The sequence below is a fragment of the Danio rerio genome, chromosome 20 (genome assembly GCF_049306965.1).
Source record: "Danio rerio strain Tuebingen ecotype United States chromosome 20, GRCz12tu, whole genome shotgun sequence".
In the NCBI taxonomy this organism is placed as follows: Eukaryota; Metazoa; Chordata; class Actinopteri; order Cypriniformes; family Danionidae; genus Danio; species Danio rerio.
The window spans coordinates 44,339,010-44,362,500 of record NC_133195.1 but is presented as its reverse complement, the minus strand read 5'-3'; the positions used below and the strand labels follow the sequence as shown (position 1 = coordinate 44,362,500).

The following is a 23,491-nucleotide window of genomic DNA, read 5'->3' as shown; positions in this document are numbered from 1 at the left end:
TAAAAACTTTAAAAACAATTTATTCAGATGTTTTACTTTATCAATGCAATCGCCCCTCACCAGCAATATCTTAAACATAGTTTGTACACAATTTGCACACAAATGCACTGACAATAAGAAACAATCAAAAGTACAAAAACAGTTTAAATCCCTTAAAAAATGCAATTAACTTATAATTACAATGAACAATTAAACCTAATAGGTTGGCTGCCATGCAAAAAATGAAATGTTAATTAATCAGTGATCCAAGTCGAGTGCCAAGTTTAATCCAGTAATCAGGCATCACAGCTGCCAAAGAGAATTACCATTATTATTAGAGAAAAAAAACAGTATTTTTGGTTTTGGACAATAAGCTAAAATGTATTTAAGTGCTTGTCATTCCTTTAGAAATATGTGTTCCATTTTTCTCATAGTATGATTTAGGGCTGCACGATATTGGAAAAATCTGATATGGTGATACTTTATTTTTCTGCAATAAATATTGCAATATGAATAGCACTACTTGACAGTTTTCTGGGGGGTCTAACAGTATTCAGGTACAGAAACAAAGAAATGCTTTTATTACTTCAGGTAATAAAAGCTTTTTTCCCTTAAAACAAGTAAAATCATCTGCTATTGGGGTAATTAAAATAATCTTGTTTTCACTTTTTTAATGAAGATATTTAGACTAGAAATAAGTCAAAAATGTAAGTAATAAAACTTTTTTTTTGTATAAATTATATAAAATACGTATAAATATACACTACCTGACAAAAGCCTTGTGGTCGGTCACAGTTGTTCGAGCAACAAATAACAAATTCTTCAGCAGGATAGTGCTTCTTCTCATATACTTCAGCCTCCACATTAAAGTTCCAGAAAGCAAAGAAGGTCAAGGTCCTCCAGGATTGGCAAGCCCAGTCACCAGACATGAACATTATTGAGCATGTCTGGGGTAAGATGAAGGAGGAGGCATTTAAGATGAATTCAGTGAATCTTGATGAACTCTGGGAGTCCTGCAAAAATGCTTTCTTTGCCGTTCCAGATGACTTTATTAATATGTTATTTGAGTCATTGAAAAGATGTATGGATGCAGTCCTCCAAGCTCATGGGAGTCATACACGATACCAATTCTTTCTCCACTGCACCATGACTTTATATTCTATACTGTACATTATTTCTGTCTTATTTCTATTTCTTTTGTCTAAACAAAGTTAAGCCTTACTGTCCTAATTAAATAATTAAAAATCAAGGCATGATCATATTTTAGTTTGAGTAATCTAGAGGCCTTTCTCTTTCATATTAGTCACTTCTGATACCAAATGATCAACTAGAAGTCAAGTAATTATTTGTTGTTCCTAAAACTTGGATAGGCGACAGGACTTTTGTCAGTAGTCTGGTAATTAAATACAATTCTGTAGCTCCTGCTTGGTCAACTGTAATTCAGAATGAACATTGCATATCTTGCGATGCCACTATTGCAGATCTGCACACTGCTATATCAATGCTGAAATCATATATTGGGCAGCCCTAGTATGTTTAAAAACTTTTGAAACTTTTCTTTAGGAGGAGCTAAAAGATCCATTACAACTTCCACACTGCAAAACAGTGTGATATAATGTATTGTTGTTCCTGCATCCCCTTGAGTTATTGACGTATATTACAAACCTACCAAGAAGATGGACGGTTCTTCATGAATTATTCAAGCATTTGCATGCCCACTCACAACCTGCGCTTTTCAGCTTCAAAATAGAAATGGGTCAAGAGGGTGACGAGCAAAAGGGGCACAACATTTCTTCAGAGGCAGGAAAACACATTAATGCGTAAAAAGGTACCAGAGAAGATCAAGGATTTTGTGAAACTATATTTGCGCAATGTGTCCGAGCTATTCCTGCCCGACGCAGTCAGAAATGGTTTTGTTTGTCCTCTTGAAAGCAGAAATAGATCCAGACGGAGCTTGTGAAGTGAGACGGAGCGGAGAGAAATCAAAAGTCTTTCTGATAGAGGTCACCTAAGCACCTGTGCAGCGTTGATGGACACTTCTGACTGCTCACCAATTTATCTGTGTGGCGTGAAGCTGTACGTGCACGAATCATAGTTTCACGGTCAAAAAAGCACTATAGACAGTCACTCACCAAACAAATTGCTGGAGTGGCCTTGCTTGGAGACAGGCCGCAGCTCGTTGGATCCCCAGGCGTAGTGCTTGTAATTGTCCCAAGCAAACTGCATCATCTGAGGAGAAACAGTTAACATGATGGTTAATTATTATTTTTATTTGTAAGAATAGTAAAGAAATTATTAACTTATTTTATAAATAAATATGATGAAATACAAAAAAAAAACTAAAATACATAAAAAAATATAAATAAAACTAAATAAATGAAATAAAATGAAAATACAAATATTTAAAACAACAATAAATAGAAAATGTATAAATAAAAAATAAATAAAATGTAATAATTAAAATGTAATAAATACATAAATAAATGTTATTAAATAAACTACTTTTTAAAAATTCAATATTTATTTTTAAAATAAATAAAATAAAAATAACTTGCACATAAAAATGAATAAAAACTAAAATACATTGAAAACATTAAAATAAATAAGATTAAATAAATTATATATAACTACAATAAATAAAACATATATACATAAAAAATTATTAAATTAAATTAATAAATAAAAAAGTAATTAAATTAACAAATTTAAAAAATATATTTATTTTTGAAAATAAATAATGAAAATAATGTGCAATTAAAAATAAATTAGTTTATATATATATATATATATATATATATATATATATATATATATATATATATATATATATATATATATATATAAACTAATACAATTGTAATTTTTTTTAATGAAAAAAAAATATCATAACATAACAGAAGAAAACTATTTTACAAACACAACTGAATCTCTGTTCTGAAAAGTAAAATTAATATGTCAATAACTAACATCAATAGGGACGGTGAAAATTGGGGATTAATACCAGTGATTAATTTGATTCACATCGACAGATTTAATGGATCCATTTCAGCACTAATGAGCAGTGCGGAGTGCTTAATTAATTGAGAAAATCTCAATGCTCATGTCTCCACCATGATTAATTGTAGATGAAAATGGGCTGTAAGCAGACGGTATTTTGAGCCCTACATACATGTTGTAAAACTAAAAACCCCTTCATTATTACGCATTACAAAAATTCCTAAAGTAAGTAATAGGATTATAGAGCACCCAGAGGAAACCCACACAAACGTGGGGAGAACATGCAAACTTCACACAGAAATGCCAACTAACCCAGCCACGGCTCGAACCAGCGATGTTCTTGCTGTAAGGCAACAGTGCTAATCACTGAGCCACCATGCCACCCCCAAACTGAAATACTATGTGAAAATTTGATGGCAATAGAACTTTGTTCAATATTGCAAATTTCATACAACATCTTAAAGCTAAACACAATAAAAAACAACCTCTTTGTGGAAACTCTCTCGAAGAGGAAAATGCCAAACACGTCATTGTGATGAACAACAAAATATTGATGTAACTTCCTTTGCTGCATCAGTGTATTGGTTGCTTAATGAAAATAAAGAGCAAAGTCACTTTGCAGCATATCAACACCATATGTCAAGAACATCTGAAAACAACCTAAAGAGAGACCATTTTCCTTACGTACCTTATGTATGGGTAAAAAAAAAAAAAAAAAAAAAAAAATATATATATATATATATATATATATATATATATATATATATATATATATATATATATATATATATATATATATATATATATATATTAAATAATACAAATTATTTTAGTGTCATAAAATACATTATTGGGATTTAAAGTATATTCAAATTTAGCATCACAAAATATCTGAAAACACTACTGTAATGTCTAATAACTATTCAAGTTAGAGTCAACATGTTGGTTAATTTCATTTTTTTTCTTTTTGTCAAAATAGAATAGAATAGAAATAATTTATCTTTACAAATAAGTATGATAACAATAAATAAAAAATAAAATAAATAAAAAATATAAATAAAAATAAATGAATAAAATGAAATAAATAAAATAAATTAAAAACACAAACATTACAATAAAAACATATATAAATAAAAATAAATAAATGAATAAATAATATGTAATAAATAAATTTTAAAAATGTTATTAAATGAATTTTAAATAAATATAATAAAAATAATTTATTTCAACCTGAAGAGAGATAATTTTTTTTACGTACATTATGTATGGGTAAAATAAAAATAATAATAATATTAAATAATAAAAGTTATTTTAGTGTCATAAAATACATTATTGGGATATAAAGTAGATTCAAATTTAATGCACAAGATATCTGCATACACTACTGCAATGTCTAATAACTATTCATGAGACAGCATGGCTTTATTGAATGAAAAGGTTCTGCCTCATTATCATACATGATGTGATGTGACATTTTACTGAAAGCTGCATTTCAGTTGATACCATGCTGAAACATTGATCACAAGAGTCTGTTTGCAGTCTTTACCACTTGATGCTGACAACGCAACAGGTTTTCAATCAATGGACTTCTGTGATATATATTTATTTTGAGCAAAAGGCATTCATTGTGAGACTGGGACCTATTTGAGATTCAGTTACAGACACAAAGGTCATGAATCAATCCTCGGAGTGTGGTAATTCAAATCTTGTGTTGAAGCACAAAATAAGAAATGTGAAGCACATTCACAGTTTGGACAATGATAATTAATTTCATTTGGGATCAGCACTTAAAATACAGAAGAGATTTCTATATATATTTTTATATCAGAGGTCGCGTTAACCGAATATTTTCCGTCATTGACAGATTTTTTCAACAGTGACGGAAAAATCTGAAGGCGATCCGTCATTTTGATGGATTATGCTGAGAGTGATCTATTGTAATTGGTAGCTAACTGTAATTCCCAGTCCTGTCCAGATGATGACGATTGCCCTTGTTTTGTCTCCTCTTTGTCACCGCTGCATACAGTTGCAAAAATGTCACAGCAGCTGAGTGCGATAAGTTTCTTTAAACAGCCAAATAGTTGTGATATTAATAATAAAGTTGTAAAAAAGAGGAAGTGAGGCAGTAGACGATGAAGAACTAACAGACAAAAATCCGATTCAACCAAGCGGCAGCTAGCAAGGAGGTCGGGTTTATTGTTTTTATATTGATGTTGTTGTGCACTACAAAATAATTTAACGTTATCCATTTTTAGTATTATTTGTTTCTTGCAATCAATAAATGTTTATTATTATTTATTTTGTCCTTTGATTATTTTTGTTATAAGATGTATGCTGTTTGCATTTTATTCAAAGAATAAACGCAGTGCCTACACTTTGTGTTTACATTATAGCCTGCATTTGCTGTTATATAAATTCAAATGGTTGTAATACCATGTATCAAGTACCAATGTAATACCAAAAGGTTTTATATGATGGTATATGAAGACTGAGTCGTACCAGCTCTGGGCCGTAGCGCAAATTACTCACAGGCCGATTCTGGATCGGATGCGGCAGCATTGGCTCACTTACGGCAGCAGCATCTGGCCCGATTGACTCTGGTCAAATTCGAATCGGGCAGTGAGTCCACAGGCATCTGGCCCGAGTACGGCAGCCGGAGTCTCCTGCAGGTGAGGATCTAGGCGAAACTGGCTCGAGTGTATTTTGCTATCTGGGGTGCGTTGTGAGCCCTATCGGACTCAAAGGGGTGCACCCACGCACCTGGTGCAGAAGAAGCGCATGCTGTAGTAATTTTTCCAGGTGAAGTAAGTGCTTACAGGATCGGGAAATCCCACATTCAGAGAATCCAGCAAACTTTCTGATCACAGCCTTAGCAGAAATGTTTCCTAACTACAAAACGCTGGCTGAAGTGGCGCTATAAATCCAGTCTTTGGTCACGAGAAGTCAACTTTTCGAGGCAAAGACAGTCTCCCTCGATGCGTTTGATTACGCACAGGCAAGCACCCAGTTCAGGTCGACCCAGGAGGAAGATATAAGTTAAGGCAGACGGGAGTTTTTGCTCATTTGTCAAATAAATAAATGAATAATTTAGCCTATTTGCTCATCGTGCAAGTTCATTATTAAACTATGAATGAAAAAAGCGATTAGAAAGTCTGCAAATTAACTAACGATCAATAAGGTATAACGGAAATTTTACAACCCTCTCTGTCAAAATGACGGACAACGAGAAAGTCTAACGCGACCTCTGATTTATATATACAATTAAAGTCAAAATCTGAGGAAGATCTTGGAAAAAAATAAAGAGTTATACAACCTTCCTTTGGCTAAAGCCGTACTGTTTTATATATTGTCTTGACAAGACACCAAAATAAAGAAGCTTTATTTTTATGATTTGTGTCAGTGTCATTGTGTCAGATTGCACACCTAACATAAAAGACTACCAAATATGGTAAATAATAATAATTTTTTAATCGCTGGGAAATTTCTGGGAATTACCATCACAAAATCAGTCATTTTAATCGCAAAATAAAATAATGAAAAAAAAAAATTACAAAAAATATTGTGAAAAACTAGGGGGTCTGCTTAATGAGCAAAATCTAATAGTTTGAATCATAGCAGCAAAGTATAACGACTGCTTTACACACTTCCACAATATATTTAAGCATTTCTCAAAGCAAAAAAGCAAGCCAAAATAATCAAATGGCCCGATAGTTTAAAAATACATTAATCTTTTTTTTATCTCAATCTGGTGTCACTTATATATATATATATAGGAGACAAACAGCTGCGGTATTTACTAATAATGTGTGCAGTCTCAACAAAACAAAGATAAGCAGAAAAGAAGAAAAAAAAAACCCACAAAACTCATTATTCACGGTGACAGGAAGACGCTGATGATCCCACAGAAAGGATGATAGGAAAGGGATGAAATATTAGTGGTAATTTGTGCATTAAACAATTCACACCTCCAGCTCATCCATTCTCAAAGTCGGCAGAAAGTGTTTTAGACCACAGTATTTGCTCTCCCCAGGGGTGCCAGTTAGCAGGTCAAGAGAAACAGACCTGCTGTTCTCCCCGGAGAGCGTCATACGGCACCAAAGAAAGAGAGAGAAAAAAGCTCCACACACACACGCACACTCTCTCTTCAGCCTGGTTAAAGTCATTTGCGGCTTCGGCACAGTCTGCAAACACAAGCCAACTGGCTCCAGTGAAATTAGATCAGTTTTATCGACTTCTGGCCTAACTTTAAGTGTGCCCTAATCATGTAACTCTTTGCTTTCAAAGATAGCCACTCGACACTAAAAAACACTGATTGAAAAAGAAAAGATAAAAGAAGTGAAAACAAAAGTCTTTAGCCGAGGACTGCAGGCGGAGATAAACAGATAGACAAAGCTGTGCTGCAGGCTTGAGGAGATGAAAACGAGCTGTATTTATTCTCAACAGCACTTTCTGCACTGACATTCAGGAGCATCCCAGTGCTGCTGAATCCACAGCCAATGGGCAAAAAAAAAAACAGGTATTTTGGCTAAGTGTATGAAGAATTTTTCTGGAGTAAATATTAAAAAAATAGAAGAAAAAGTGCAGCAATTCACTACTGCAGCTGTTTTTTTTTTTTAACTTGAACAGTCTTTTTTTTTGCAAATTAACTCTTCATATATGATCTGTTGTGGTTGTTGTCTCCGATCTGTTGTGGCCCAGCTTATGTTTCCTTTTTAATATTAAGATTTTTCTTTAAAATCTGTAACAGGTTACCCTAATCGATGGTAAAATAACCAGCCTTTTAGCTAAGCCTATTATTTTCCAGCAGGTTTGATGCAGACTACACTAAACCGTCGGAGGCCTCACTTAATAAACATTCCCTCACATAAACTTGTACTGATATTATATTATATTATATTATATTATATTATATTATATTATATTATATTATATTATATTATATTATATTATACTGATATTGGGGTGAAGCAGTGGCGCAGTAGGTAGTGCTGTTGCCTCACAGCAAGAAGGTCGCTGGTTCGAGCCTTGGCTGGGTCAGTTGGTGTTTCTGTGTGGAGTTTGCATGTTCTCCCTTCATTCGAGTGGGTTTCCTCTGGGTGCTCTGGTTTCCCCCATAGCCCAAAGACATGCGGTACAGTTGAATTGGGTAGGCTAAATTGTCCATAGTGTATAAGTGTGTGTGAATGAGTGTTTGTGGATGTTTCCCAGAGATGGGTTGCGGCTGGAAGGGCATGCTGCGTAAAAACGTGCTGGATAAGTTGGCGGTTCATTCCGCTTTGGTGACCCCAGATTAATAAAGGGACTAAACCGACAAGAAAATGAATGAATGAAAACGGATATTATATTACATTATATTATACAGATATTATATTATATTATATTATATATCACACAGATACAGACAATGACAAATATTGGGTTTAAATATATATATATATATATATATATATATATATATATATATATATATATATATATATATATATATATATATATATATTTATATATATAATAGTTAGCAATATCTTCTTTCTAATGTAAACTTTGGACAGTAAAATCCACATTAAAAGTTGCAAGATCACGATCACATTCAGTAAATGAGTTTGTGCAAATCATTTCACTAAATCACTTTAAGCTAAACTTTGCATTTATATTTGTTTGTTTACTTGTATTTGGCTTCCATCACGCCCTACTTGCTATAATCCCTTCACTGTCAGTGTTTGCCGCGCGAGAGACTCCCACAATCAAACATGCCTTCATCCAAAATCAGTTCAAATCCAAACACAGATTCTGCTTTATTGAAATTGCTTTTTGAAGAGGATTTTAATACCTGCAAACTCTAATATGTCCGCCGTAATCCTATCATGTGTGGATGTGCCTGCCATCTGTCCGCAGCGCTCGGGGCTGAGCGACTCCTGTCCTGTCAGTGACGTCAGTGAGCAATGAGGTTATAACCCACATGTGATTACTGCGCTGGCAGCACCCAAAGGCTCGGGTCACAACACATTGCAAACAATACACACAACCTTAGTCAACCTTTATAGATTGAAACGCAAGCAGACGGGTCTGGATGCCCAATGGGAAATATGCACAGCTTGTGTTTAACAGCCAATGATAATCTTCCAGTGAAATATTTGTGACTTTTTTCAATTTTACATTGTGCCTTTTAGAGTCCCCCTAGTTTTTCGTGATTCTGCAATTGCTGAATAGAGCACAAAGTCAACAAAAGTCAAAAACTTTTTTTTAAAAAGATTTAGCTAAATTCTTAATTTATATGCAAAATATTTACAAAATGGTAAATAATCTCATAAAACATCCAATTTCAAACAATGTAATCAAATTAGATTTATTTCAGTTTGCAATTAATTGTTTTAGGTGGCTTAAAGATGTTGCACATGTAGCGCACATGATGTATTTGAGTGTCTCTCGAAAAATGACGTCTCACCTGCGCCCTCACAATCCTACGGAACCCCAGAAGGGACGTAGTGGAGGAAAAAAAATTGGCTGGGTGAAAAAAATTAATGGGTGAAAGAAAAAAATAAGTTTTTGCGTTCTCTCGCAAAGTTTTGCGTTTCCTCGCAAAAATGTTTTGGGTTTCCTCGCAAAGATGTTTAGCGTTCCCTCGCAAAGATGTTTAGCGTTCTCTCGCAAAACTGTTTCTCCACAAACACTTCCTGTTCACTTTACTCATGTAAACCCTCCCGTTTTTGCCAAAATTCTCCCATATTTTACCATTCTACCCCACTTTCTTTACATTAAATCTGTGCATCAATCGTCGCCTTTCACTTTGCAACCTCTGAACCAGTGAATGCATGTATAAGCGCTGACTGACAGACGCGCTCCGTACAATAAACTGATCCCAGATCAGTGTCTGTACGCGCCATTTAAAGGGACACTTCTGTTATCAAACAAGTGAGCAGCAATGAATCTCATGTTTTGTTTAGTTTGATAACAGAGGTGTTTCTGTAAGAATGCACAGATCTATAATGAAAGCATTCCATTACCTTAGAAACTGCTTGAGCTCATTTAAGAGAAAATAAGCTGTTTAAAATAAAACATGCAGGAGGAGAGGTTTACATATTATTCAGTGTATTTTATTGTTTAAACATACACCCGCTCCTCTGTAAATGGCGTGTACAGACGCTGATCTGGGATCAGTATATTGTACGGAGCGCATCTGTCAGTCAGCGCTTATACATGCATTCATTGGTTCAGAAGTAGCATATGAAAGGCAACCATCGATGCACAGTAATGTAAAGAAAGTGGGGTAGAATGGTAAAATACGGGAGAATTTCTGCAAAAACGGGAGGGTTAACGTGAGTGAAGTGAACAGGAAGTGTTTGTGGAGAAACAATTTTGCAAGAGAACGCAAAACTTTGAGAACGCAAAACATCTTTGCGAGGGAAGGCAAAACATCTTTGCGAGGGAACTCAAAACTTTGCGAGAGAACGCAAAAACTTAGAAATATATATTTTCCTCCCACCCATTTTTTTTCTTTCATCCATTTTTTTTTTTACCCAGCCAATTTTTTTCTCCTCCACTACGTCCCTTCCGGGGTTTCATACAATCCAACATTACATGAAAGTGGGGAGAAATGTTTTGCAGCCTGTGCACTAAGCAGATGCACATGAAGCACGAGTGATTAAAGGCTCATACACACCAGGACGCTTTTGGTTTACGTTTATAGTCAGCGTTTTTTGAGATTTTTTTTTTCGCATACAAATCGAATCGATTTTCACTGGCGTTGAGCAGAAGAGTATGCAAAAATCACTCCTTGACGCTAGATGGCGCTTAATGAAAAACAGAAAGACACCGGTGCACAGGGTGGCGCTACACAACTTTAAGCTTCTGACACCCGGTTGTAACAAAAGAAGAAGAGAAAGTTGACACGCTTGTTAAAGTTTTGATTCGAACAAGCATGGATGGTTTAAGTAGCAGCTCCAGCTCTAGCGATGTAGAAATGTTTATTGTTCACCAGTGCAATCCGCTTGTTAAGTGTGACGTCACACGGTGCGGCTTCTGAGTCCAAGCGCTCTATTCAACTGAATGGGGAGACTCATAAAATAGTAATAATAAACATTTACAAAGCGATTTAATACTTTCGAAAATCACAATCGCAATATATATGTCCTTGCCTAATATCCGATGGTCAGAAAGTGATTCATTGTTTTATAAATTGTTAAAATTTTGGTATTTGTTATGCAGCAAGCCCAGAGATTGTTGTGTACACTATGACTTTATGTAAAATTTACTTTAATGTGTGATAGGAATAAAACGCGATCATAAACGAATGATTTCTCCACTCAAAATAATGGCGGCTTGGACCCGGAAACAGTATACATACGTCACAAACACGTCACCACTTAACAAGCGGATAAGCAGCTTAACATTCATGTCGCCTCTGGGCATCTTCTTCAATGTGCGCTCACATTGACAGTTTTGCACTTGAGCGCCTCTAAGTGCTGTTTACTGGAACTTCAGCAGCTCCATGCATGTGAACAAAAGTGCCAATCTGATTGGGGGAGAAGGTTTTGACGTGGCGTGTCAAAACAAAGATAGTGAGCATAAGACGTTTCTTTTAAAATTACGATTTTACACCTGGCGTTTTGCACGTTGGTGTGCACGATCACATTGGCGTCCTTTATTTAGTCACGTGGCGTTAAACATTGACAGAAAACGCGAGCAAAAAACGTCCCGGTGCGAACGAGCCTTTACATGTGAAGTCAATGCAAAAATGTAATTAGACATCCTGTGGTGCAAATTGGGCCTTTGGCGCGTGTCAGACTGCAAAAGAAAGTGAAAACATCTAACAAACGAAGCAATGGAACAGACAGAAAAGCAAGCAGCTTACAATGATGGAGATTGATTCAAGAATTACGGCCACTGCACATGACCAAATTAAAGAACATTATTTGTGCTATGTGTATGGCTGGTGTGAGTAAAATCGATAAATGATTCCGTTTAACTCTTTCCCTGCAGTTGACAAGAGAAAACGATTCCCTGCCATTGACTAGTTTTACGGCAATCCTTGTTTTAGGTGTATTACGGTAGGGGAAGCCCTAACACATATCCTGAGTGAGGTACATGATGTCAGATGCTCCGGGGAGTGAAATCTGAGAGAAAGTAAGATTGTGGATAAAAATAAGAGTTATACAACCTTCCTTTGGCTTAATTTATTTCATTTTAATCTGTTTTAGATCTTGTCTTGACAAGAGAATGAAATAAAGAAGCTTAATTTTTATTATTTCTGTCATTAGCTATGTTTCCATCCAAAAATGCCAATTAACTTTAAGCGAAAAACTGGATTACCGCATGAAAGACGCGCGAATAAAGCAGCGTTTCAATGAATCAAAGCGAACAAAATCATCACTTCCTGATTATCTGGCACCAAATATCAACAGTAAAAATGGAAATTGCTGTGATAAGAGAAGCTGCTTGAGTCTTTTCTTCATTTAATAAATGACTTGTGCAGTGAAGAAGATCACTGAGTTATAAAGAAATCAGATCTTAAATGTGAGGATTTTGCAATGGCGCAGCAGTTCACGGGAAGCACTTGGGCTGGCTGGCGGAAAATTTAAAGTCCGTGTGCATATACCCCACTGAGTGGATTTTGTGGGACAAATGGCAAGGACATGGGCTTGATGGACCCAGTGTGGGTGCTTGAAATGAGTGCCATCAACTATCTTCTGCTTTGCTCTTCTTCTCGTACAGTTTTTGAGAGGCATTTTACACACCCTGGCTGACAATGCACCCTACGGACTGCCAAACAGATCAAACAGCTGCCACAAGGTTGACGTGCTCCGGATCATGTGCATTCCTGGAGGAGCAGCTCTTTTTTTAGGAATATGCTGAAAAATGGGAAGATATGAAACTAAAGACACACACAACGTCAAACACATACATAAACTAGTGTTTAAAAGTTTGTAATATTGACATTTTTTTTCTACTTTTGAATAAGGGTGGGAGAAAAAAAAATAGATTTAATAATATTTAATAATATGTTTTAAAGGTAAAACAAACCCTATTGATTATTTAAAGAATACATTTATTATTCAATTGAGATGGGTGTTGAACATCTGCTATCATGTTTTTCCCAATTCTTGTACACTGGGCATTGTGATCCATTTGAGGAAGTGCATTCCAAGTGCGGAAATGATTCTGGCTTCCTGTCTTAAGGGAAATGGAGAGGAAACGGCATTGGCATAGTGAGCAAGAAGGAATAAATGGAATCCAAAAAGGGATCAAAAAAGCAAGGTTTTAGGTCAAATGGAAAGAAAGACAAGAAGGGAAATGGCCCGTGGGATCTTGGCAGAATAAAAAGCAGCAAAATGTAGCTTTTTGTATTTTGCTCCCCATAAAGAGCGAGCCAGAACTCGGAAATCTGTAAAAGCTACAACGTACAAATGCAAAAAAATTAAACTTACAATCTCATCCCTTGGTAAAATTCACGAATGTCACATCCTCCAAATATCACTGCTCTCATCCTGCCTTTTATCATGTTCCTACATATTAAGTTCTCCCTTTCAGTCTACTTTCTCTTTCCATTTCAACAGCTGCCCGCAAACACTACAAATTCAGTCCCTCCTACCGTACCCGCCTGCCAGTTCTTAAACCCTTCATCTCTTAACGTAATATACCTCTTTTTTTTCCCTTCCTTGCGCCACGAGGGAGCGAAGCATGCTGACTATGCTTTTTTTTCTTCTCTACAGAACAGCAGAGGAAGTCGTTTAAGACTTCAAAACAACAAGTTCACAGACATGGATCGGTGTTGGTTCTCGGAACAATCCTTGACAGCTTCACTGTTACTCTCGAACTGTGCAGCGCTATGCATGGATGCACAGTGTGTTTGTGTAAAAGCATCCAGTCGAATCAATTGCAGGTATTGAGCCTGGTTAATGCTCATTGACATGACATCAGGCTCAAGGCATAGAGAGGGAAGAAAAAAAGACGGGTTAGAAAAAAAGTTAATTGTTTCTACAATTATTCCTGCAAAGTATCATTTAAAACCATAGTCATGAAGAATTATACGGTTATAAAACGCACATACCAGGGTTCAGGATTTTTTTACTGGCCCGATCAGACCAGTGGTTCAGATTTTTACTTGCCCTGCCAATATTTTCACTGGCCCTACCAAAAAAAGTTAATAGCTATTTCTTAGCCACACATTTTTAAAACATGTTTGTGAAAGTAGAATTTAAATATTATAAAAAAACATTAATTAATGTATAATGAGCAAAACTCTAAGTGTTATGCAAACAAAAGAAGCGGTATGGAAAATGTGCAGTTGTTTTATTGCAAAACAAAAGTGGCAGACCTGCCAAACTGATAGCAAACTGTACAAAACATCTTCATTTTTTTTTTTTTTTTGTGGTGTACCCTTGCAATGTCTGCTTCCATGAAGTTAAAAACAATTGTCTTCTTTGAGCATCATCATTTGATGTTCCTGTCTCTTCGCTGTACTGGTTGTTATGTAAAAAAATAACATGCTCACAACATCACAACAAAAAAATTATCTAAAAAAAGAAAAAAAAAAAGGTTACATCAATCAGTGGGTCTGTCTATGAGCTCACATACAAATAATCCACTAATGGATTGACTGATCTACACGGCTTTAAAATGCTCTGTCAGTGTATATGTGTTTGAACTCTGTGAATAGCTAATCATAGTAGTTTCTGTTGAGCATGTGAACACAATGACCAATCAGCAGTGTTCAACATTGCTTAAATTGACATTTGAAAATTTTTTAATTGACTGGTATCGAACTTAACACTTGACAACACTAAAGAGTAATAATGTGTTATGTAATGTGTAATTTATACTTATTTTGTTTATACTTGTCTCTCGTATTCCTGTTTATGTAAAGCGCTTTGAAATTGCCACTGTATATGAAATGTGCTATATAAATAAACTTGCCTTGCCTAATATGGCATATTTGGTACCCATGTCAGAATTGCATAATCTGACATATTGACTGTCGGATCTAACAATAAAAATTGAGTAATCTGAACAGGGGTATAATCAGCGCAATCCTGAAATTAAACAGAATCATTCTGCGATTTGACAGCTGTTGTGACGTTGTGTTGCATCATTGGCCTTGAGTTGCTGCTAATCTAAAAACTTGTAAAAAATACCACATTTGTTAACGTGTTTTTACTCCTAACTCCCCTTATGACTTCCGCCAAGTGATTGAAATAAGTTGTGAAGCGAGATGATTCTGTAGTGCATTTACAATTCATTTTTAATAAAAGCAGTTAGATCCTCTACTGTTTGATTTCCAATGTCTCTTCTTTGTAGTGCATTTACAGTTTTCATGTCCCTTCTGACCTTATAAATAGTTTTTCTAGTGATACCTGTGCCATGTTTGCCTGACAAGATGTGCGTGTGAGAATTGCAGCATTTTTAATGAATCAATTTCATTTTAAATACTCGTACACATTTTGAATATTTTATTGTACTAACGTAGGTTCTTTTCGAGGCGACGCATTGGCGCAGTAGGTAGTGCTGTCACCTCACAGCAAGAAGGTCGCTGGGTTGAGCCTCGGCCGGGTCAGTTGGCGTTTCTGTGTGGAGTTTGCATGTTCTCCCTGCATTCAGGTGGGTTTCCTCCGGGTGTTCAGGTTTCCCCCACAGTCCAAAGACATGCTGTACAGGTGAATTAGGTGGGCTAAATTGTCCGTAGTGTATGAGTGTGAATGAGTGTGTGCGGATCTTTCCCAGAGGTGGGTTGCGGCTGGAAGGGCATCCGCTGTGTAAAAACATGCTGGATAAGTTGGCAGTTCATTCCACTGTGGCAACCCCAAATTAATAAAGGGATTAAGCCGAAAAGAAAATGAATAAACGTTCTTTTCGCGCATAAATTCAATCAATTAATCAATCAATCAATCGAAGGTAAATTCAATTAATTACAATTAAATCAATCAATAAAATAATTAACTAATTCAATTTAACCTTTCAAATTAAACCTTCCTAAAAAGCCAAATTATTTTCCAAGTTTGTGAAAGTGCTATCCTGATGTCATTAAGATGAATGTCCTCTCATTACAGAACCTGACAACAAGGCATCTGTCTTCTTCAAATGTCTGTACAATCAAAACGGCTGAGCGCATTAGGTACACCCGTTTAGCATAAAAATCTAATCAGACCCACCTGGGCATCAAGCCCGAGCTTGAGCGATTCGTTCAAGCAAAACAAAACACCATAAAACCATCAACTAGCTTTGGTCCAACAAAAAATAAATAAATAAATAAATAAATAAAAAATTCTCCTGCTTTCACTATCAGCTACTGAGTAATTCTAACATTATATATGTGACATCTGCAGTAAAAATGTAAAATATAAATTCACAGAGAAAGTATATGTTGATATTATATTGAAACATCGGTGTATATTTTCCAATACAACAAACCTAGTTATGAGATCAGAAAAATATAATTCTGTCAACATTTTTTAGATTTTAAATGAGGAAAATAAGCATGCGTTATGGATGTGACCTAAAAATGTATGCAAGTTTACAATATACAACATACTTTGTAGAAATTCACTGAATTAAATTGCACAACCCAAAAGAAATGATGCTAATAAAAGGATGAGTAGTCTCACTAGAACAAAAATGATTGATTTTATTTGACATTTTTGCATTTATAAAGAAAAAGCTTTGTTATTTATGCGTCACCTCCCCGCTATAAATGTGACAGATGTGAAAATGATACTTGTGAGTTTGATTTTGAGTTTGAATATAATTGTTTGAAATGTTTGTTTGAGTATAAACTGTCCTGTGACAAAGTGCTATAAAATACATTTATAGATAGCCTACATTAAAAAAAAAAAAAAAAAAATTTAAAGATTTTAGCTACTTTGGTAAAACATTTTCATTGCAAGTTTGACATTTGCATGGAATTGCTCTATTTCAGTGACATTTTACTGCCACTCATTTGACTTGCAAGTAAAATAACCACCCATATCAAGCGTCTTAACGCATATCAATTAGGGGTGTGATGAGACACTTGCTCAACGAGATGAGACATGAGAGTGGGTTCACAAGCAAAACAAAAACAAAACAGCAGGGTTTACACAAATAGTTTACTCTCAGATTGTTGATCATGTCGCTGTTGCTTTTGCCTAATAGCAATTTTATGTAAAGAACTATAATGTTTCTAATGTGTTTTAATGTTTATAATAGTGTATGTGTATTTATTTTATTTTATTTTCAGGTCAAGTCTCCCGTGGACAGGTGCTAAGAATTAGCAAGACTGCTAAAATACTTTAATACATTTGATTGTCCAATGTAATTGTGATGTCAAAATAAATAAATAATAATAGAGAACAAGACGATTATCGCAATCACCAACGATTTAATCCTGGCAGATCACAGGTAAACAAGGAGATTTGTGTTTACCTACAAATCCACCATTATATGGACTACAAATCCAGTCATGCATCGCTCACACACACCTGTTCCGGATTCCGTTGATTTCACACACTCTCGGCTGGGAGCCGCTCATGCACTGATTACATAAACCTCATAAACCGCACACACACTTCAGGGCTGAGTCTTGTTTATCTGTCATGTTAATATTATGATGCGTTTTGCCTTGCTTTGTCTTTCTGTTGCCGTCCTTCTCTTTGTTTGTTTGTTTGTTTGTTTGTTTGTTTATGTTGTTAGCCGCCCGAATTGACCACTCGCCTGTTTATTGACCACTCTTTTGGGTTTGTCTGTATGCTACTGTTTGTATACGATGACCATCACCTCTCTGACATCTCTTGATAAACCCTGCATTTAGATCCACAACTCAGTTGTCAGCGTCTCCCTTGTGGCAACAAGACTTTTACGGTATTTTTAAGAAGTCTTCGTTGATGAAATATATGAATGGAAAATAGTCTTAGTTACAGGACAAGCAAACATTGCATAAAATTTGTCTAGTATGTCAATAATTTTATTTATATATATATATATATATATATATATATATATATATATATATATATATATATATATATATATATATATATAAATATATATATATATATATATATATATATATATATATATATATATATATATATATATATATATATATATATATATATACTTTGAAATATTGGCAAAATATTTGCTAATATATGAAGGAAAATATTTTTTATTCAACTGAGAATAAATGAAGATTAATCTCGCAAGATCACGTCATACGCGATCTCGTCACATCCCTAATATCAATTGATTAATTTATAGCGTCTGCACACAGAATCTAGGCAAATCCTTGTCATTGATACAACCGTTATCCTCTGCTTTCAAACCACCCAAAAGAAAAAGGTTTTGCTTACTTAATTACAACCACCACAGTCACAAGAGAGAGTATCAGAGGGATTGCATGTCTGCTACTGAGAGAATTAGGATTACGAGTGGAGTCTGTCTCCTCCTATGCCCGGTCCTACATTCTCACAGTCGCAGATTCTTCAGCAGCTTATCGCTTGGTAAGATCTTCATCCCTTCTCTCAACACGCGCAATCTGGTCCCAGCAGGCATGCGGCTTTACTCTCATTTACAACTCATTGTTTACTGCCTTGGTGGTGCCGAGTTTGAAATCTATGTATGGCTGCGGCAGCTTGACGACAAAAATAAATAAATAAAAAAGTAAAATCAATGAATGCTATGACTTGTTTCCATTCATTGCATAGTGGAACTTAATGAAACGCGCTGCGAATGTAGGCCAGGAGATATATCAGTATGCACTCTTTATAGGAGCCATACAGATAGATAATATGTCACAGACCCACAAGCAATAGTACTTCGATCCTTCAAACCAAGCAATATTACTCATTCACCAGCTAGCTCCATGTGTGGCCTTGGCAGCCATCGTTGAGGAGAGAAAAACAGGACTTAAAAATGAGAAAAGGAGAAGGGGGTATGAAAAACGACAGTGTGATTATAGTGAAAAAGTCAAATAGGAGCCCAGATCTGAAACACAATGATTTACAGCTGTTCTTGTTTCAGGAAAACAAAGTGAAAATGTACTTTTTGTAAAAAAGAGACTGTTTACTTGACCTCAGGGCCTAAGGGGTCCACAAGTACTACTGTAGCACTGACCAACTCTGCCTTCAGACTCAAAAACCCTGTCAGCAGTGTACTGGAAACGGGAGAATTTATTAAGACTCACATGGCATTTCATTTTTTTTCTACTTGTAGGATATTACATTGTGAAGATTAATGGAGTAAATGCTTCTATGCTGTTTTCAGGCCCTCCAGGTCAGATAATTTTTTGAGGCCATGAATCCCAAAGACTGCAAGGATTCATGCTAAATTATTTTTGAAATAATAATAATAATAATAATAATAATAATAATAATAATAATAAATAAATAAATTAAAATACCTTTATTTATCAAGGAAGCATTGTATTGGTCCAATAGTGGCAGCAAATATTGTCAGCAAATATTAACAATTTTAAAACAGCTATAAAATTCTGTATAGTATAAATATATTAAGCAATATATGGGTTGTTGACTTCCCAGTACTGGGTTTCAGCTGGAAGGGTATCCGCTGGATAAAACATATACTGGAATATTTGGAGGTTCATTCCGCTGTGGCGATCTCTGATAAATAAGGGACTAAGCCAAAAGGAAAATTAATGTATGAATGTATGGGTTGTTCACATGACATTGCATTTAGGCCTGTCACAACAATCAATATATCGACTAATCATGCAATACATGGAGATTACCTCAATTTTTTGACATTGCAAAGTACATTTACAAATAACATTAAAGCCATTTTACAATGACATTAACATTCTACCTCACTGGTTTAGGTTAATAATTGGGCATTTACCTAATAGAACGTTTATAAGTATATATAATAGCACATTTACCATTTTTAACGTCAAATTGTTTAAATTTGAATCTAAAAATGAGTTATTTAAAAACAGAATCTAAACAACCTTAAGAAGAAGTATTTTAAAGTGTTTATGGTACATGCTGCTATATAATCATCATATAATCAGTGGCATAAAATGATCTCAAATTGACAATAATATCGCTTAGCGCAACAATTTCTGTAAATATATATTGCATGACTTAAATTCCTTATTGCAATATTCCTTATTTTACAGTGACAAAACGAATGGTAATGGTTATCATGATTATTATGCATTCATTAATTTCAAAACACTACTAGTAAAGAAAAATCACATGAAAACTCCTTATCTTTAAAAGTGTTATTTATAGCTGCTCAGTAACCAAGACAGCATAATATTAATAAAAAAGTCCATTTTTTAAAAAATAAGTGAAAAAAGTTTTGACATTTAAACACAAGTAATAATTTTACACTGAAAATGGACAAATAAATAATTAAAATAAGAATACATTTTCAAAACATGACTCGCGGTGCGCTCAAGGCATTCTTTTAACTAGGTGTGCCTGGAAAGTATGAGTGCATCATGATGCTTGGCACTATGAGCATTGCTCCCAATATGCACGTGCAAGTAATATGCCTCTATTGTAAATAAGGAACTTGCAAGAGAGTCGCAAGCCTGAAAGAACGATTGTTTATAAGTGTCGAGTCCCGTGAAGAAACTCCAGATGGAAACTTTTGTTTTGTCTTTAACTTATGATTAAAGTTGTTGCACATCCACCGATTCCCACCTCTAAATAAATGAGTTCAGAAAAAACAAAACACCCACGAAGAAACTCAACACGGAGAAACATAAAAACCTACTGTCAACTAGGGTTTCAGAAGTGTTACTGCAGAACAACAGAAACAGCATGCAGTAGTATAAATGGGTCACGCCGATCACTCGACGCAACCGTATAAATAAGCCTTTAGTTACAAGCCTTAACCATAGTTAATCCAGCCTGCATGCATATTGGCCTTAGTGTTCAAGCTCGGAACTTTAAACTAGCGCACTGTTGGCATAACTTTCTTTAGTTGCAGAAGATTTGTTCCGTGCAGAAATGCATTGCCGAGAAGCCCTTACTATTAATTAAAGCGAGGTTAATATTGAATCAAAATATATACATTTTCGTCAAAAAACTCTTAAAAGTTTTTTTTTCCACATACGCTGTAAAAAACGCTCTCCACACAATTGATTTGAGTTGGGGCAACATAAAGGAGTTAAGACAAACCACAAGAATTGTTTTGTTTCAGCTCATTTTAAATAGGTAGTTTAAACAAACAGCAATTGTCAATTATTTTAGTGTATATAAAAGAAAAACTGACTTTTAGTCTGAATGACTGCGTGATTTCGATCATTTTCCAAGGCTTGTAAAACACACTTTTATTCACTGATAAAGTTTTCACATGACTGTGAAACATAGTTCAGATATTATGCAATAACCTCGTGATCCATGCTCAAGTGGTTTGGTTCATTTTGTTCATTATAAGCTTCTCTCTCTCTAGTTATTCCTAACCAGGAGTGTTATTTTTTTTAAATACTGCTAGTACAACAATATAAAAGGGCAATGATGCATGCGTTTCATCATCATTAGCCACCACAGATAACAAACAGAAACATTTTTGCACGAGTATTTTCTGGTTGTACAGCTATTCATCATTAAACAGTACACAATACACCATTAATTGAGACATCACCAAATTAGAAAGTCGGGGGCTTAGAGAAAACCCAGAAAATTCCCAGTGGTAATTATGACAATGCGCTGCTGTTATCAAGCCGCCTTTACAGTGAGGACATTATCTGAATGAAACAGTCATTTCCACTGATGTGCTTTTGCAGTAAAAAGCAGACGTGAGGTGAGGGAGTGTGCGGCGCTGCAAAGATTTAGTATTCAGTAGGGAGCCCTCATAAGTAGATGACAAGGCAAATTTGATAAGACTGTCTATAACTACCTAGTCAGCAGCAGAGAGTTCACGCAGAAGGAAGGACGGGATAAGCGTCTTTAGAACTCAAATTCATTTTCAACATGCAGCGTTGCATTTACACATGACTAAATGTCTCCTCCTTGCGCAAAATCCTGATAATCTAATCGAATTCAGTTGTTTTGTTAAATATTTGCATGAGATTTGAAGGAAAACGCTGCAGGGGTTAAGAACCGTTTGCATGTAAATGTGAGCAGCTAGCTAAATTCAAGCTTAACATTACAAGATAAACATAAAAAGCTAATTAAATACATTAAGACATAGCATACCAGTAAATAACACTAAAATACCACAGCTTTGGAGCACTTTTGGTTAATAATAATAATAATAATAAAACAAGCTGCATTAATTACACTAGAAACTAAATCCTAATTAAATTAACAAAAGGATTTATTGCTTTATCCTCCATTCTGGTGACCTTTACAGAAACTGATTTTGTTTGATGAACAGATACAATTAAAAATTAGGAAAATGTTGACTAAAGATTTAGTAACGCAAACAAATGTGATGGTGTGGCAATGCATTCATGGACACACAAAAGCACATCAGGCAAGCGACGGCTCAGACCGGAAGCCACATTTTGGCCTGTTTACAGGCAGCTTACAAGAACGACCTGGAAACGCAGCAACAGTCTCATAATACATGCCAAACATTCAATATCAACACAGAGAGTCCATTAGGAAACACAACCCTCAGGCAAATGTGTGAGCACAGACTAATGACTGATTCAACAATGCTCATTATCCGACTTTGATAGGACAAAACAAGAAATCAACGCAGTGAGCGACTGACACCTTGTCGATCTTTGGGATGAGTTTTCTGAAGCTGAATGATGATCAAGGATGTTCATGATCAAGTAATAGTCATTTAAGATTGCTTATTAGTCAGTAATCACAATGTGTGAAATAGCCAAATGTTCCAAGTGTAAGAATAGATGACTGGATGGATGGACAGACATTGGCACTGAACAGAATATTTATCATAAAATGATACATGGGTGGATAGATAGATATTAAAAAATGGGTATGAAATGCTGACAGAATTTTAGATGGACAATGGATGGGTGGACAATAGATGGATGGATGAACGGATGGATAATGGATGGACTGATGGAAGGACAGATGGACAGACAGACAATGGATAGATGAATGGACGATACATTGATGGACGGATGGACAGTGGACGGACGGAAGAAACATGGACTAATGGATGGACGATACATGGATGGATGGGTGGATGGACAATGAATGGATGGACAATGGATTGATGGACGGAAATATACGATACATGGATGAATGGATGGACAATTGAAGATACATGGATAAATGGATGAATGGATTGATGGACAATGAATGGATGGACGGATAAATGGAGGATACATGGATGGATGGATGGACAGTTGCATAGCTTAGAAAATGTAGGATTGAAAACAGATGAAGGGATAAAAAAAAAAAACCAATGGTCGGTATGGATGGTTGAATGACTGGATGCAAAGAACGCTTGCAAAATTAAATATAGACACAAATGAATTAATAAAAAAAATCTATTAAAAAAATATTGATTTAAATACAGTACAGTGCTCAGCATAATTGAGAACATTCCATTTAAAAAAATGTATATGTTTTTTTTTCCCATTTCTCAGTGATTA

At 35.1% G+C, this 23,491-nt stretch overlaps 1 protein-coding gene across 1 annotated transcript in view; it reads right to left on the bottom strand.

Moving 5' to 3' along the window:
- Window positions 1–23,491, bottom strand: part of man1a1 (mannosidase, alpha, class 1A, member 1) — a 217,232-nt gene that overhangs the window by 168,477 nt on the left and 25,264 nt on the right. Inside the window, exon 2 of the mRNA XM_689343.11 lies at window positions 2,112–2,208. Within this exon, the coding sequence (XP_694435.2) occupies window positions 2,112–2,208 (97 nt within the window). The remainder of the gene's footprint in view (window positions 1–2,111; window positions 2,209–23,491) is intronic.